The 18,193-nt window shown below is 36.2% G+C and overlaps 1 protein-coding gene across 1 annotated transcript in view; it reads right to left on the reverse strand.

The window, feature by feature from the left end:
* Window positions 1–157: 157 nt before the first annotated feature.
* frmpd1a (FERM and PDZ domain containing 1a) overlaps window positions 158–18,193 on the reverse strand; it is a 51,858-nt gene continuing 33,822 nt past the window's right edge. Inside the window, exons 8-17 of the mRNA XM_005170936.5 lie at window positions 17,814–17,909; window positions 14,783–14,908; window positions 13,235–13,354; window positions 12,064–12,200; window positions 11,546–11,669; window positions 11,149–11,241; window positions 7,814–7,996; window positions 7,588–7,732; window positions 4,193–5,278; window positions 158–4,053 (exon numbers count right to left, since the gene is read on the reverse strand). Of these exons, the coding sequence (XP_005170993.1) occupies window positions 1,409–4,053; window positions 4,193–5,278; window positions 7,588–7,732; window positions 7,814–7,996; window positions 11,149–11,241; window positions 11,546–11,669; window positions 12,064–12,200; window positions 13,235–13,354; window positions 14,783–14,908; window positions 17,814–17,909 (4,755 nt within the window). The 3' untranslated portion in view covers window positions 158–1,408. The remainder of the gene's footprint in view (window positions 4,054–4,192; window positions 5,279–7,587; window positions 7,733–7,813; window positions 7,997–11,148; window positions 11,242–11,545; window positions 11,670–12,063; window positions 12,201–13,234; window positions 13,355–14,782; window positions 14,909–17,813; window positions 17,910–18,193) is intronic.

Here is an 18,193-nt window from a genome sequence, read left to right on the forward strand (position 1 = left end):
CTGACCCCAAACTTTTGACCAGTGTATCTATCTATCTATCTATCTATCTATCTATCTATCTATCTATCTATCTATCTATCTATCTATCTATCTATCTATCTATCTATCTATCTATCTATCTATCATTTTAAATTTAATAATAAAAAAATACATCACAGTCATTTGGAACTAATTTTAATGGGGTGAATACTGCATTACAATGTTGGTTTTCATAATCCATCCATACACTCACTGATCACTCTTTCAATCATGCATTCATTTTCTACATGCAGCCTTGCCCACTATTTTCAAGAAATACAGTATGCCTATGGCTTACAGCATGCCTTATAAGTAAAGAGTACATGGCAGCTTTTTGGTATTCAGACACATGTACTTGTGGGTAAATGACCTTGCTTATAATTTAGTCATTTGCTATCTTTACGCACTCATATTTGTAATTTTCTGTCACCTTTGAACGAATTTCTACAATAATTTGATCATTGTATGGTGATTATATGAGCAGTGTTTTGTGAGGACTGGAAAAATAGGAGGAATGAATATAAAGAAATGACTTGTCTGTGAAAAAATAAACGAATAGCACCAAAATTAGATTGCTTCTATTTAAATTATAGATTGCTATTAAACAATTATATTGTTCCTCCACATCTATGATCCAAATTATCCTACCTTCTTGAAGTTAAACCTGTAAAGCATATGCAGATGTTGATTGAAAAATCTGCAATCACTCTGCAAATTCATTCATCCATCGGCTTTGGTATATTCATCTTAAAGAACACAAAAATGTTACTGCCTACTCAAGAAAATGTTGTTTGTATTTTGTAAACATTTATAACCCAGGTGATTACTGCAGAACACTTTTAGAGCATTATCTAATAGAAAGTAGGCATGGCAGACAGAAGAAAATTTACTGTATGTGCATAACATTGGTTAGAATAGTAGTGAGAAAGCAAGCAAGAGATAGCAAATTTAAGGAGAGAAGAGAATGTTGGAAGATACACAACACAGAATCCTGATCTATGCTTTCCTCATAAATAGAATAAATTACTGTAATCATAGTACAAAGACTTTTGGTTTAGAATTACATTCAATACTAAATAACTTTACCCCACATACAAATACTGTAAAACAAGCTCTATAGTACCCTGTTAGGAAATTATCTTCTCAGTACATTTGTCTTTTAGGCTAATCCATTCAAAACACTTAAATGGCAGGTTTATGTTTCATTGTCTGCATGTGTGTATGTATTAGTGCATGCTTATTACTGGTATGCCAGTACCTTTGGACACCGCCTTGGTGTTAATTTTATACATCTCATGAGATGGTTTGAGAAAACCACATTTAAGTTATTCTCACAGGTTTGTTGTAGTTTAGGGGGATGGGGGGACTACCCAATGTAGCTGTCCAAAGGTCAAAGGGCAGTGAGAGTGCGAAAGAGCTGAGTGAGGCAGAAGACTGAGGATGTTAATGCAGTGCATTGGCGGGCCAAGAGCTTAATACTGAGCTCAAGACAAGTCTTCCTTTCGGCAGCACTTCCCACTAGCTCTGCTGCCCGAGCAAAGTCCTGATAAGTTTTTGCAACATTTGCTAGTCCTGTAAGTGCTTGAGCATGGCGCTCCCTGCACCGCTGGCAGCTGGAGAAACATAAACACACACTTGTCAGCTGTACCAGTGAACGGAAGCTTTCAGCAAGCGACTGAAGTGTTTCCTCTGGCGTCTGCCCAACCCTGACCACACGCTGACATCCAGCTAAAAGCCCCCGAGCTTCCCCATGCAATCGCCTTTTGTTCTCTGAAAAGTGAGCCACACAGGTATCCCTAGGGTGCTCTTGGGCCTCATCCTGGTTCTTCATCGCACCAGCAAGAACACATAAAAGGGTATCTACATCCCTTTGCAAAGAAAGGAATCCTGTTGGTGGTAAAGAATACCGACGAGTCAGCAGTGAAGTGATTATATCTTCATGAGGGTCTGATAGGAAGCAGTCAGAAGCATCCAAGGGAGACAGAAGGGGGTTAAGCTCTGTAGATGAAGAAGCAGGCAGCACTAGATGAGGGAATGAGGGCAACGGAGAAGATGGAGAGAAAGATGCAGGGGATGCAGAGAGGGAGGAAGGAGGAACAGAGGTCAGTACTGCATCTCCTGTTTCACTCTGGCTGGTTTTGCGGGAAAACTCATAGACAGTGAGTTCATCATCAAAGCTGGCACTGTCAAGGACTCCACTGAAACAGTTGGTGTATACTGACTGACAGACCTCTAAAGGTGCTTCAGCACTCTCCATTACAGTATCACAACCCATAGCCAGGACTGATGTGCAGCTAAAGTCTGGTTTCTCTTGTTGTTTTGGACTGAGCAAGGACTGTGGCTGGGCTATGGTAGGTTTCGATTGACAGTTTGTGAAAACCCCACAGTTAGGTGTAATGTTATGGGGACAATGGCTATGTCCTTGTAATCCACTGGATGCTACCAACCCCCAAGGTCCATTAAGGTTCTGTGTAGTAACTACTACAGAAGAAGGGTTGATCTGGAGAGAGCTGTTTGCATTTGAACAAAAGGGGGATACTGATATTACAGAAAGATCTTTGGGTTCATTTTTGATTTTCCTCTGTCCACATGCTTGTGGACTAATGTGGGGGACCTCTCTTACCTCCTCAATGACTTCAGTCACTTCTTCAGATACTATGGTTACCACTTTTACCTCTGTGACTTCAGGAGCACCTTCATTTATGGTTGCATCTTCGGTTACCTCTTTAGCTACCTCAACTTCATTTCGTTGTAGTTGGGACTCGGAAAGTCTTCGCAAAGGCTCAACAATGCCACTACCATTCGAACCAGCATTTAGTATCTGCTGGGATCGTGATAAGTAAAGGGGAAGGTTCTGGATCTTTCCCCGCAGGGTAGAGGCAGAAAGTCGGCCAAGGATTCCTGATGAACAAGGTGTAAGAAGAAAATTCTGAGCTGGTTCGAACGGAACAGTAGGGTCACTTGAATTTTCAGTTTCGTCAGATTCTGGTGTTCTGACTTGCTGGCAAAATAAATGTCTTGATGGGCAATGTGGCGCACCACTACCAAAAGATGCAGACATGCTCTGGCTCCTGGTTCTCTCTGTTGGCTCCACTGAGTGTTTTCCCATTCCAAATTCTAGATGTAAAGTATTGCTATCCCTCTCTGTATTAGGGCTTGTGGTGTACGATATACTTGGAACATGGAAGTACGGCAAACTTGATGGGGATATCTGGCCAAGTCTTGGCAGTGAGCTACTCTTTTGGTTCACTGATCTGCCGTGGAACAAATCTTCCATTTGTCTGGTTACCTGGTCATCTCTTTGACCAAATAAAACACTGCTATCACACTTTTTTTTAGACATATCAAAGAACAAGTGGCCCCCGAACAGACTCTCTAGACCTCCCACTGCACCCTCCTCCTCATCGTCTGTACCATGGTTTCTGGTGCTTACTTTATCATGCACGTCCATATGGGAGCGTACTGCCATTATAGTTGGTGATACAGTAGACATTAGTTCAGTGACTGATTTAAACTCCATGGAATCTGGTTCCATTTCTATACGTTGCTGTTTGCGCTGGAAGGCTTTGTTTGAGTGTGATCCCACTTGTGTAACAGTGGAATTATGTGGTCCTGATCCATTAACTTTTGATGGGGTAATAGGTTTGGATTCCAGTTGTGCAGGTTCTCCTTCAGAATCAGTTAAGGACGAGACTGTTGGGCATGGAACTTGATCTGAGCATCCACTATCAAAACATGCCATTCGACCAGTGCCATGATTGACTAATAAAGATCCACAGCTTTGGATGCTATTTCCATAGCTGTTACTTAATTGATCCTGCTCTGGGAATGATACAAGGGATGTGTAATTAGTTTCCATGAATGAGCGACGCTTCTTGGATCTTTTATTGAAATTTGACAATTCATCTTGTGTAATCATTTTTCCTTCCTCCTTTTGTTTCCTCTCTGAATCCTTTGCCTCTTGTTCACTGACACAGATGCCAATCTGTCCCAGGCGTAGTGTGTTTAATATGGTGCTGGATTCTGCAGAATTTTCTGTAAACAGCAAAGACAAATGTTAAGTGCTTGTCAGCAAAAATTTACATCAATCATATACAAAACTTTACATGTGAATAACTTTAAATTCTATATTATTAGCTATACATATAATTAGAGAGATTTTTCCTTGTCATACCCCTAGTCATAGCAGTAGATAAAGGTTCTTCCGGGGATGTGAATCTTTCCTGAGCGTCAAAGAACTCATCATCTGAACTGCTGTCTCCAAACCCTGGTGGGGGATGAAAAATTGGCACTGCTTCTTTCCCATTCCTTGCCACTCCTTCCTGATCCTGGCGTGTTTCTGTAGAATCTGGAGAAGAGAAAGGTTTTGGAAGGCTGCGAGCACTGTCAGGAGTAACATTGGAGCAGATATTGTAGTAATGTCTAGTGTCTCCTTGTTCAAATGTGAACACATAATCTGCAGGAAGGGGTAGGTTGCTTTCAGGACATTTTGCAGGTGACTCCTTTTTATGGTTTTCATTCTCTATTCCTGACTCCTCACAGTCTTCCTCTTCGCTGGCTGCAGGGGGACTAGGTAGACATTCAGCAATGTTTGAGAGTGCAGCAAAGCAAAAGAATTGGTCAATATCTGGCTCACAATGGGAATCAGCAGAGCACAGGTCACTCTGGGACTGAGAGTCTTTGCAAAGCTGTTGCTGTGGAGACAGTGATGGTGAAAAGCGGTCTTCACAGTGGTAAGAGTCTTTCACTGGTAAATGCCATGGGTGTCTGGTAGAAAAATAGGTCATAAGATCATCCTCCTCCAAAGCATCTATAGAGTCACTGGACATGCTGGTCATGAAATGTGACTCCGTTTGGTATGAATCAGATGCTTCAGATGAAGGGTCATCTACAATAATGATACAGGGAGGGTGTTCAGGCTTATTCTCTTGAGATTTGCCTTCCTTTTCTGTGCCCAGTCTCTCATCATTTATATCTGTTGTCTTTTCATTATTATCATTTATAGATTCATTGATGGGTTCTTGGTCCTCTTCTCTTTCCTTCTTTTCCAATGCCTCCTCTTCTTTGCCTCCTTCTTTTTCCATCTCTTCATCTTTTTCCATGTCACTTTTAGTTTTTTCAGTTTCTTCTGGTAGTTCATCATTAGGTTTATCACTTGTTGCTGTTGTGCTGCTTTTGGCAGTGCTGGCAACATGAGCAAGGAGAGCATCCACATCTGTGTCCGAGTCTTCCGAGTCACTTCCACAGTGTGACACATATCCTATAGACAATGGGGGAAAGAGCATAACAAAATTCATAACCTTTTCAAGTCGCAGAATTTTTTTAAATTATGTATATTAATATGTATCTTTTTTACATTGATATGGAGTGACTTGACTCACTACTCATGGTCAGCTCCAATTGTGTTTTTCACAATTTTTTATGTCATATATTGTGTGATTTTATCTTCAAAAACATTCTAAAAATATGGTTCTTTGCACATACTAATAGTTCTATTTAGAACCATGTCATCCTGAAGAACCCGTTTAATCTGAAATGATTCTTTGTGTTTAGGGTTCTTACTTTACAAACTTTTTGTTTTTTACTGACAAAGCCCCTAATTTTCTTGAGGTTTTCTGAAGATCAATTATAAAATACACAGACCATCAACATTCTCTCAACAGGTAAATTGGTCCCATTTTATATTAAGTGGCCTTAACTAATATGTACTTACACAAGAATTAATAGTTCTTTACAATGTACTTATTGTGTAAATACATGTATTTATTGTGTACTTATGCTTGATTAAATACCTGTATGTAATTACATCTGTAATTAACTTCTGTAATTACATTTGTAAATAAACTGTTGACCATCCCTTACATCTTAACCCACCCTTAAACCTACCCATACCACCAAACCTGCCATAACCCAACCTCTATCCCAACTCAAGAGCACCACAAGTGTTCTCAAATACATTATGAACACAGTAAGTACATTGTATTTATTTTTTGATGCAAGTACATAGTAGTTAAGGACACTTAATATGAAGTGGGACCGGTAAATTCATTATTTCTTAAAACTTCTGTACTACGGCTGCACAATATATCATTTCAGCATCGATACTGCAATGTGATCATTCACAATAGTCACATCACAGAATATGCAATGTGGAGTTTGTATTATAATTTATCATTTGCATGTGTTTTTGATACCTGTGATTGTATAATGATTTGAAAAGCATTCAGGTATACAAAATTGTACGATCTTTCACCTTAAATGTTTTTTTTTTTATTTGAATTATTTTTATAATTCAGTTACTGTACTTGAATACTGTTAGACTTGGGGAATGATAAAACACTTTATTTCAATTGCATCTTTTTCTTGATTGTATTTATAGATTGTTTTACATGAAAATACTCACAACACATGCAAATACTGAAATGCACTGCAAATAGCACAGACCACAACAAAAATGTGTCAGGGGCCTGAAAAGTTTATAAATTGTTTATTAGATTTTATGGAGATACAAATAGTAAATATTAATTCATCAGTATCTGACTAAACATGTACATGAAAATATTCACAACACATGCAAGTACAGAAATGCACCGCAAATAGCACAGACAACAAAAAAATGTGTCAGGGGACCCCAAAAAGTTTAAAGATTGTTTATTAGATTTTATGGAGATGCATTCCCAGTGCAGAATCATCCCAATTGATCAAACATTATAAATTCTTTATCAATAGATATATTACGTCATCTGGTTAAATTGTATTCATATTGCAATATAAAAAAAAATCACAATGTTGCATTTTTCCATTATCGTGCAGCCCTACTCTGTACATTCTAACTTTCAAAATCTTACTTGCTGCCCACCGATCATATTTTTTCTGTTTTAAGTTTAAAAGAACATGTGACCAGCTCTGTTCAACTGAGCAAAATTAAGGTAAGTAACAGTAGAATTTATTATCCTTGACTGTGACTACTTAATACAGTAACTATCACATTCTGTCCATTTTGCTAACTTTGGCCTTCATAAGCATACTTATTTTTATCTAAAAAAAATGGAAAGGACACACTGTGATTTCAAACTCATTTGTATTTCAGATCCCAGCAAGCATTTTTTTTAAAAGATGTCTAATAGATGTCCATATACCTGTACATAAACTTGTCAATTTGTATATTTGCATTCACTACTTACTTCTATTTTTAAAATATATTCATTATCTGTTTTTTGTCCTATCTCTGTAATTCTGTTGCACTGTAAAAGCTCTGTTACTAAAACAAATTTCCTGTATGTGTGAACATACCTGGCAAAAAAGCTCTTTCTGATTCTGATATCTTCATGTTCAATGTCAATTGCTAAGAACCCTTATTTGGTGCTGTTTAGAACCACTTTTCCTAACAGTGTAGGCACTTGTAAGATACAAACTCTTTCAAAAGTGTGAAATTTGCTTTATAGCATGTTTTATTTTTAGACTATTATTACATCCAGAATATGTGAGAGGTGTGGAGTGGAAGTGAAGTTCTCAGATTCTGCCAAAAGCATGGAAGCAAATCAGTATACAGACAAATAGACTGCGTACCCTCTTCAGTTGATATCCGGTGACTCTTTGAATTAGGTGACCAGGGGAACACACAGATCTGGGGGTCCACAAGCAGTTTGCAATATCCAGCAACCAGACACGATAAATCTTTGGCTGCCACTGATTCCATCAGCAATGTTATCGGCTGAGGAAAGGAAGAGTGTGGCAATGAGAAAGAATAACAGAACAAAGAAAACATGTGTAGAAATATATGTTTACTGTATACCTTGATATCCTGGAGGTAGATCTTGACCAGGCTAACTCTGTCAGACTCGGGTAATAATTCCACTCTGGTGATGCAGCTGAATTCAGTGAGTGTTGTCATGATGCTCAGCTTGTGATTGATAACCTGGCTCACTCCATACTTAGCTCCCACCAACAAACTCACCGTTGACTCTCTGTCCTGCAGCTAGTTAAACAGAGAGGGAACGAATGAAACAGAGAAACTGACATTTTCAAAAATTCACAGAAAAATGGGAATAAACGAAAAGGGGTTTATCTTAATATTTATAATTTACATTAAGTAATCTTCATTCATGCAAAAAAAAAAAACTATTTGTACAAGGTCAAGTTGTGATAGACTTGGTTATATTACCTTATTTTTTATTACTGTTATAGATTTGTGTGGTATGAGCAGAGAATCGCACAGTGGGTTCCATTCGGAAGGGGTCATCCCTATGGCCTAATACCTTTAGAGCATGGGTCTCAAACTCATGGATGGCCGCAGCTTTGCACAGTTTAGCAACAACCCGAATCAAGCACAGCTGATCCAACTAATCAACATGTTCTAGACGACTAGAGAATATTAGGCAGGTGTGATTTGCAGGTGATTGGAGCTAAAATCTGCGGAGCTGTGGCTCTCCAAGAATTGAATTAGGCCGTACTCACACTATGTACAGTTGCCTCGAACCGGGCCAAAGCACGCTTGTCCCCCCTCCCGTCTCCCACGATGGCCTGCACTCACATTACAATAACTAGTTATATCGGTTTAGTCCTTAGGGATGCGGGGACACGCAGGCAGATATTTCGGAGGACAGATCAGCCACTTTTGACGCTTATAAACAATCATAAAGCCCTCGTGCTGCAGGAATTAGAAGGTTTGCTGAAGGTGTGCAGCTGTCGTGCAGTGAGGGGTTTGCGTATTTAATAAACTACTGTTTACTGAACAGTAAGAATGATTAATAAATCCATATGAAACAGTCCCTTAAAAGTCACGTCTCGCTTTCAGTTTCGGGCTTTGGTGCGTTTTGCACTCACACACAAGCGACCACGCAAAAGCCCAAGTGAACCGCGCTCAGGCACACCTCTTCCAACCGGGCCAGGGCCGGCCAAGTGAACCATGCCTGAGCCCGATTCAGCACACTCACACTTCTCAAACAATCCGGGAAACGGGCCTGGGCACGGTACAGATAGCATAGTGTGAGTAGGCCTTTAGAGGGTCCCTCTGAAGGGATTAGAGCAAGGATGGGCAAACTCAGTCTTGGAATGGTCATGTAGACTTTTGTTCCTACACTAATAAAACACACCTGAACATGATAAAATGCGTTCAAGATCACTGGAAGGTTATAGGCAAATGTGTTTTTATAGGGTTGAAGCTTAACTTTGTAGGAAACTTTTGAGGATGTATGGGCAAATGTATGCAAGAGCTAATCTTTCCATCTAATTCTGTAAAATAAGGATGCTCAATATACATACAAATGCAAAAGGAGACATTGGAAAATTACACAAAGTGTGGCAGCTTTTATTTGATAGCTGTAAAATCAGGACTGGCAAAACAAGGTTTTGGTTGTGGTTGAAAGTAGACAAGCTCAACATATTTTATACCCCCATTTTCACCTGCATTTACTATTTAGCATTACACGCGTGATTATATCAACACTTATAGATAATTTCACCTCATTGGGCTCAATTTTTTTCCCTACAAAAAAAAACAAGCAACTTGTTAAAGCTTCTAAATTAACCACTTTCATTATTCAATCGAATGCACTTCATTCATGGTCCACTTAGTAGCTGTTGGTTACCCTTCCCTATTCTTTTGTTTATAATACTTAATTTATTAAAAATTTTTTACTTTCTTGTGTTGATAATACAGTTAAAGGCTCTACAAGGCAATTGATATTAAACAAATTCATGATATTGGCCAGACAATAAACTCCTTCAAATTTATAACATTTTATTAAATTAAACAAAAAAATGTAATTAAAAATGTAAACTTCAAAATTATAAAATTTGTATAATTATAATTGTATATCCAATTCACTTACACTGCATATCTTTGGACTGTGGGGAAAACCAGAGCACCCGAAACCAGTGGCCGTCTTGTTGTGAGGTAACAGTGCTAACCACTGAGCCACCACACTATTTTAATTTATTGTACCAGTGTGTAAGACTATAGCTATGTTTCCATCCCAATATGCAAATTAACTTTATGTGGAAAACTAGAATATTGCATAAAAGATGTACAAGTAAAGCAGCACGAGTCAAAGCAAACAAAATCGTCACTTCCTGATTAAATGGCGCCAAATATCAACAATAAAAACTGAATTTGCTGTGGTACGAGAAGCTGCATGAATCTTTTTTTCATTTAATAAATGACTTGTGCCTCAGAAGGCAATCCTGACACGCAGTGAACGTGCGGTGGCGTTTGAAGGCGTGAGACGCGGAGCACAGACACTGTTGATTCTGAAGGTAATTAAAAATATATTAACACTAATATTGAATCGGTTAAGATGTTTTAAAAAGACCAAACAACATTGCAGATGTTTTATAATGTGCTCAGCCTGCTGGTTTATCCATTCACGCACATTTTTATCATCACATGATCTCTTATAACAAAATCACATAACCTTTTTTATTGCACATACAGGAATTTGTTCGTCAAAATTTATTTCTTTTTGAGTAAAAAGTTTATCCTACTCAGTTATGCGCATATGTTTTATGCACATTTTCAAAATTTATGCGCGTCTTGCCATTTCTATCAACCATTTTTTATGCGCATGTACAAAATGCACATAAAAATAGGAGGATGGAAACATAGCTACAGTTGCAGCATGTGTGTTTTGAGGCCTTGTGTGTGATGTCTGAGGACAAGGTTTGGTTTTTCAGCAAGAGTGTATGGTTTTGAGTGTAGAGCTTCATTTTGACCTGAAAATAGACTGTTTGGAAAATTGGGTGAGACGTTATGGATTTGTGTTTACTGTTTTAGAATATGAGGCACAGTTTCAAGAAATGTGTTTAAGCAATCGAGAAAAGCTGTAATGTTAATATTTCAGACCAATACTATAACTAGTTTTGGTGCCCTGTGTGAGACCAACAAAATATCACTGCACATTTTTATCATGTGTCCAAGGAAGAGGTTAATGGTTTGATCATTTGCATTCTTCTCACTCTCTTAAATGGCAGTTTGGTATTAATGTTTGAGCAGTAACAAAGCAGATGACAGAAGAAAAGCCATTGCATGTGTGAATCAATGTGATGTACATTTACTGGGAAAATTGTTACAGCACTTTAATGGATTTCATGCCTGAAAGTGGCTATTAAGATGCAGAATACATCTCTTACCATCATAGTGGCGCTAAAAGCTTTTCCTCCATATGACTTGAGTTCAGACATCTCATTCATGTAGTTCAGTCTAGCTTGATCCACTGAGATCATCTATGAAAATGGTCAACATGTGGGAACATTTTTAAATAAACGGAATTAGTACAGTACAAACAGTTTTGTAAAAGCATATTTTACAGACCATGGCAAAACTATGCTATTCTTTCAGGGAAAACCAATGTTACATGGATAGAGTATCATTAAGTAAGAGGGTATATCAAGATGTAATATGTATCTATCAGAGTATTACGATACAGTACACATCACTTTTAAAATTGTATTTTACAGTTATACAGCACATTATGGATGATTTGCATTCATCCACACAATTTAAAAAGTAAAACACACATGCACACACCTTTTGCTTGGGCTCCTGAGACAGAATCTTTTTCATGTGGTAACTGATGGCTTTCTTTAAGTCCTTTTCTCTCATGTTGCGCAGTAAGGTGTGGGACACAAAGCTTTCAATACCCCACTCCTTCCTTCAGACAGAATAAATACAGACATACAAACTCTAAATAACACACTTTAGGACTCTATGATAAACAGGACCCAAAACATACGTGTTAAAAAAATCATAGCTATATGATTGCTGCTGTGCATCCCTGTGTGTGAAGTAAGCAATGTGTACATGTGTTTTGGACCTGCCTAAATATAATATAATATAATATAATATAATATAATATAATATAATATAATATAATATAATATAATATAATATAATATAATATAATATAATATAATATAATATAATATAATATAATATAATATAATATAACAAGCAATCAAACGCAACATCAGGGTTTCCTAAGTTCGTGAAAGTAGTATGGACACTTACTGTACAGTATGGCATAATGTTATTGCATGTGTACTCACATGATAGCTTTAAGTGGTGTTTTAAGGGATTGTCCACTGCTGGCTAGCTTTTCCTGTACATGTAGAGCAGCCAGTCTGAGAGCTGTATTACATTTCATCTCTACAGCGAATCTCTCCTGTAATACATCACTCACACTCTACACACACACAAATAGACACACGTTTATTCACTCATCTAGAAGATGACATAACATAAATGCAAATGACTATGACTACTAACTATAAAAACAATATTTACTTTATTTTAAAATAAATTTATATATATATATATATATATATATATATATATATATATATATATATATATATATATATATATATATATATATATATATATATATATATATATTTGCTAGTTAGCTATTTATTTAAGTTGGCATAAAATCAAAACTCTTCTTATTTCTATATTTATAGTAATAGTGCTTATTATAAACAATGACTCTGTGACTCTGTGCTCTTTATTATTTTGAATATATAGGGCAAGCTATAAGTGTGGCTCCTGTTTATGCCCTGCTTTCAAGGGGGGCAGGGGTTTAAATAAATATGGTAAGATTCTGTCTGTAAAATCTAGCTCCCATTTTTCTTCATGCATCAAAACATTCTGACAACAGCCGACAGTGATTTAGTAAGTAAGTGGCAGGTCTAGCTTGACCGGCACCAACAAACCAAACCTCAAAACTGACTTCCCGTGCCTCCCCCGGGAAGATGCCGCCCTGCCTGAGTCCATGCCTAAATTCACTGTTGGTAATCCTCTACAACTTAGTAAAACTGACATTCAAATCTTCCTCTTTCTTTTAGCAACAGCAATGATATAGATTCCCAAAGGATGAAATCATGCACTGCCCTTCATTTTTTCCCCCACTTTAAAAACCATTTCAGTCAAATATATATCATGATAAAGGAAACTTCCTTGAACTTAACTTCCATTTCATGCTGACTTTAAGTTTAAACCTGTGTGTGTCCTAGTGTATACACTAAGAATGCAAACAAGCGTAGTCTTTGTAATACACCAAAGAATATTCATATAATCAGAAAACAATCTAATGCCAATCATTTGTAATGCTGTTTATAAAATATAGATGGATGTGCATTAGGGTTAGATATTTCCTTACAGGAGTACAATCATTTACTAGTGGTTATAGCAGGAAACTAACATGAAAGAAACACTCACCTGTAAGTACAGATACTCAAAGCCCACAGGATCTTCTGTAAGCATGCTTTTAAAGTCTCTGGGTAGAAAACAGACACGGAACAGACACCTGTAGTCATGTGTCTCCTTTTTTTCAACCACCTGTCACACATACAAAGTATATTAAATTAAAAATTACACTGAACGTCAGCCAATTAACAATTACAAACGTGTGTAAAGAAGAAGTAACAAATCTTTTAAAGAATGCTCTCTTACAACACTGTTTACTCTTCAATATGGTGTTCCATGTAGAAAACAAACAGGGATATGAAGAGTGTTCAAAAGTTATGCTCCTTAATATTTATGGAAAAATCATAATATATTTTGGTTTAACATTGTTTTATGAATAGAATGTTCAAAAATTATTTTTAAATAGAAACTTTTATAGCATTATGTGTGTTTTCTGTCAATTATATCAAATTAAAGTAATTGAAATGTTATGAATAAAAGATACATTTACAGAAAAACAACATTGTAAATTGATAAAATATTTTTTTTATAAACTTTTGCAGATCATAACTTTTTCAGAATGATCTTGTTTTATGCATGCTAAGCCAGTCATTTTGTAAGGAAGCAGTATATAAATCATAAACCCAGGGCAATGTTGAGCAAAGCAGCACAAAAGCAGTTTTTTTAAAATCCTTGTTTCAGTCTGTCATAGTATTCAGTTTCATTTCTTGTTCCACGCTGTTAAATAGCAAATGAAGTGCTATTTGCATGCCCAGTGTATGTACTGGTCTGAAAACAAGGTTTTTCAGACACAATATTTTGTTATTGTTTTATTATTATTTAAAGAGTGTATTAGTAATATGAACTTATAGGCAAGTTAAACAAAGCAAGTCTAATATATCTACTAAATGACATATCTACTAAAGACAATATCAACTAAAATATTACTTTACAAACTATTATAGTATACTGTATAAATCATATAAACATATAAATATTAGTCAATAATAATATTAAATATAATTATTAATATAACATTTAACGTATAAATATTGCATAAGTAAATAAATAGACTGAATAATGAGGTACAAATCTGCTGATTTCTGCATTTGCATATTTTGTGTGAGCCTACTTATTACACAGGACGCATAGCAGCACACAAACATGCCACATTTTTTAAAAATGAAAGCATTGAAATGTATAAAACTATTATGGTATGTCCTATAGATGGTCTCCACATATACTTTAACCTACGTAGGACAAGTGAATGAGCAAAAGAATTTGTTCGCCCATGTGCAGTATTTTTTCTGGAGTACATAATAATAATAAGTACTGAAAATCTTTTGGACGAATTTTATGATTTTAAGAGCCAATATTCTTACATTGTCACTTTTATAACTCCACGAGTTTTTAGGATAATCTTAATAATATTTTTTAAATAATTATATATATAATAATAATTTTATATAATAATATATTTGTTTATGAACAAAAGAACAGTTTTGCAACAACATGAGGATGAATAAGCCCTAACGTACTAATGTGTATTTCTGTTTGATCTTGTATGGTGTTTGTGTGTACCTTTTGAATAATCTCTTCCTCATGCAGTAGATAGAGTTTGCTGATGCTGTATTGTTGTTCCAGTACTAGGGAGAAGTGTTCTATACGGGTTATTGACAGTTTCTCCTTCAGAGTCATCACTATGTCCTAGAGAAAACACAAAGAGGTTATATTAAACGTTTAGTTTGAGGACATTAGTACACAGAACAGGATAAATAATGTTATACTGAATGAATATCATTGTCCTGTTTAGAGTACTTGCTCTGCCATTCACATTTGTAGTCATTCAGTTTGGTCAGAAAGAGCACTTCACCAATTATATTTTATTTAATAACAAAACAGCAAATTAAAATGATAGTAGTTTTATACACATTTAAAAAAAAAAAAAAAAAAAAAAGCTTGTCGTTTTCAATATAATTGCAATAATTTATTTTGTAACAAATTTAAAGGTGACCTACTATGCCCCTTTTTGCTAGATGTAAAATAAGTCTCTGATGTCCCTAGTGTGTATGTGAAGTTTCAGCTCAAAATACCACACATATATAATTTTTTGATAAATCTTTGAAGCTGACCCTTTTAGTCTTAGATTCAAACTGTGCCATTTTGTTGACTGTCACTTTAAATTCAGATCAGATTGTGCTTCCAGACTTTTTTCAAAAGAGGGTGGAGCTATTAACAGCTATTTCTCAGCATAGCAGCAGAATCAAAAACTGGACTAAAGCTCTGCTCACACGGTGAGATTTCAGCCATGATTTTGTCACCTGAGACTAATTAGGAAAATGCTAAAAGATTCCTGAAATCCTAGCTAAAATCTGTGATCTTCGATCGTTGGTTTGACACGTTCACAGACAGCTGCTTAATGCCCTTTGCTATCAGATTTTTCCTCAGATACTTTCCTGCAGTGTGACAACAGCTGAGATGAGCGTCAATCCAAGAACCAATAGGAGCGCTGAATTTGATGACGCAATCCATGCGACAATTCAAATGACCACAGGGAAACGTTAAAACATTTTTTTTTTCTTCCTGGTTTTATTATTAAGACACACTGTGTGCAAAATTGCTGCAACATATTGTTTACATTTGCTGCGAGGAATCATTTCAAAAGACCAGATAGTGAATGTGTCACAGATGGATGACGTAAAGCTCTGTCATCAGAGTTGGCATGTCTTCAGTGTCGTTCAGTCTGACTTAGTGAAAGCTGAGATCTTACAGTGTGACATGGGAGCCATGTTCGTGCTGTCTGACATGATACAATTGTTAAACTCCACATTTATAAGGTCTCTTAGTCACTGAAATTATCTTAATCAGGAACAGTATGAAATCTTTAGCGGACGGCTGCTTCTCACTCAGGACTGTTTATGCTAATAAGGAAGAGATCATCACTAAGAGGAGTGACTTTCCCCCTCTGATGACATGTACGAAGAGAGAATGTCAATCAAAGTGCTGCTGCTTTTGCAGTCTAAGGGCTCTATTGTAACGATCTTGGCGCAAAGTCGAAAGCGCAGGGCGCAAAAGCATTATGGGCGTTTTAGAATCCACTTTTGCTATTTTAAAGACAGAAAAATGCGGCGCATGGTCTAACAGGGTTGAGCTTATTCTCTTTTTGAGAATAAAACAATCATGAGTGTCATCTCTCATCCCCCTTAATAGTCAGTTGCATTGCGCCATGGTGCATTTGCTATTTACATGGCGGATTTTGTAAGTGAAAAAACTGAACACTTCACTTGAGAGAAAACCGTTAAACAGACCATCTGCAGAGCAAGAATGAGAGAATAAGCCTCCTCATTCTGTACATTCACAATCTTTCTTTAGTGTATAGGGAAACGTGTTGTACGCACAGACATCCATTAGCCTACATAATTAATTTTGTTTGTTAAACGCAAAGATTTGTGTCAAACTATTTCTAAATCCAGTTCTAATTTCCAGCAAACTAATAAATGAACAATAATAACAAAATGTGGTCAAAAAACTTATAGTTATATCCAAACACACATGCTATGCCCCATATGGTCCAAAACCGGACAGGTGGACAAATCTAAGCTTGTTTTTAATAAAACAAATATAAATAAGAAAAAAATAAATAATACTATTAATAAAAATAACATTATACGAAAGCAAATTGCCATGAACAAACTGAAAAATCCCCCCGACATGATGCAAGCATGAAGGCAGTGGTTTTTATATTTATGTAGAAAGTAATAACTTTACCTTAATATCTTTTACCTTTAATTTTTTTTCATTTGTAAAGATATTTGCGTATTGTTGTACATTGTGTGTGTATTAAGCAATGTGTAAGGGAGGCATACAACTAACGCGCTCTGCGCTGGACTTTAGACCTGCTCTCAGCTGGTCTATTGCGCCGACTATTTTAGTTCCTCAAAATAGCAACGCACCAACAATGCGCCCTAAAATGCATCTTATCTAGACAGAAACACCCATGAGTACACAAAATGCCACAAATGGATTTGCTATTTAAACAATGTGGTGGAAAACGGGAAAATTAGTGTTGTGCTGGTCTGAAAATAGCAACACGTCCTAGAAACACGTTTTACGCCTTATTGTGCCGGGTGTATGATAGGGCCCAAAGTGTTGACTGTTTTATGAAGTGTGATTGTAAAAAAATTGAATAATTGTTTTAGAGGCTGGCTGTATTTTCACATACTGTTGCCACACAATTGTGTTTAAGTCCCTTATAGAAGTGATTTTTGCATAATATGCAAAACAAATTTCCCTTTTTACATAATATACTCTTTTAAATGTAATTTAAAAATGTTTTTTGCTCCTGTGTTGAAGCTGAATTTTCAGCAGCCATTGTAAGTACTGAACTGATACATTATTATTTTAATTACAGTAAAAAATATATACTGCTTATTATTTTTGGAAAAATTACATTTTCACGCAAGGCTATGTAACATATGTATGTTTTTTAATATACATATATATGTTGTTATATGTATTTACCATTGTACTTTAAAACCATATTTCATGCTGACCGAAAAATCCATCATAACTCATTACATTAGTGACATTATAGTGAATGTGTCTACATTACCTTAACAGTGGTTTTAGATTCAAACTTGAAAGCCTTCGTTTGGCCGTTCTCCAGATAGACCTTCAGAACATTAGGCAGGAACAGCAGAGAATTGCCCTGGAGGTCAAAGATCAATATATGAACCAAGGTCAATAGACACGCATTTATAAATATAATATGTAAAATAGATAATATTAATAGCAATGTTAGCATATATGCTAAATTATTAAACAGCAGTCTCTTTCAACAAAGTGTTGAAACTATTGTTTAATTAGTCATATGGGAGCTACTTAAGCTACACCTTGTCACTACATGTGTTTTTTTCTGATGGGATAGTTATTAGATCGTGAAAGGGACAGAGGTAAATGCCCTCCAAAACACATTTGAGACAGATTTTAAAT

The sequence above is a fragment of the Danio rerio genome, chromosome 1 (assembly GCF_049306965.1).
Source record: "Danio rerio strain Tuebingen ecotype United States chromosome 1, GRCz12tu, whole genome shotgun sequence".
Classification (NCBI taxonomy): Eukaryota; Metazoa; Chordata; class Actinopteri; order Cypriniformes; family Danionidae; genus Danio; species Danio rerio.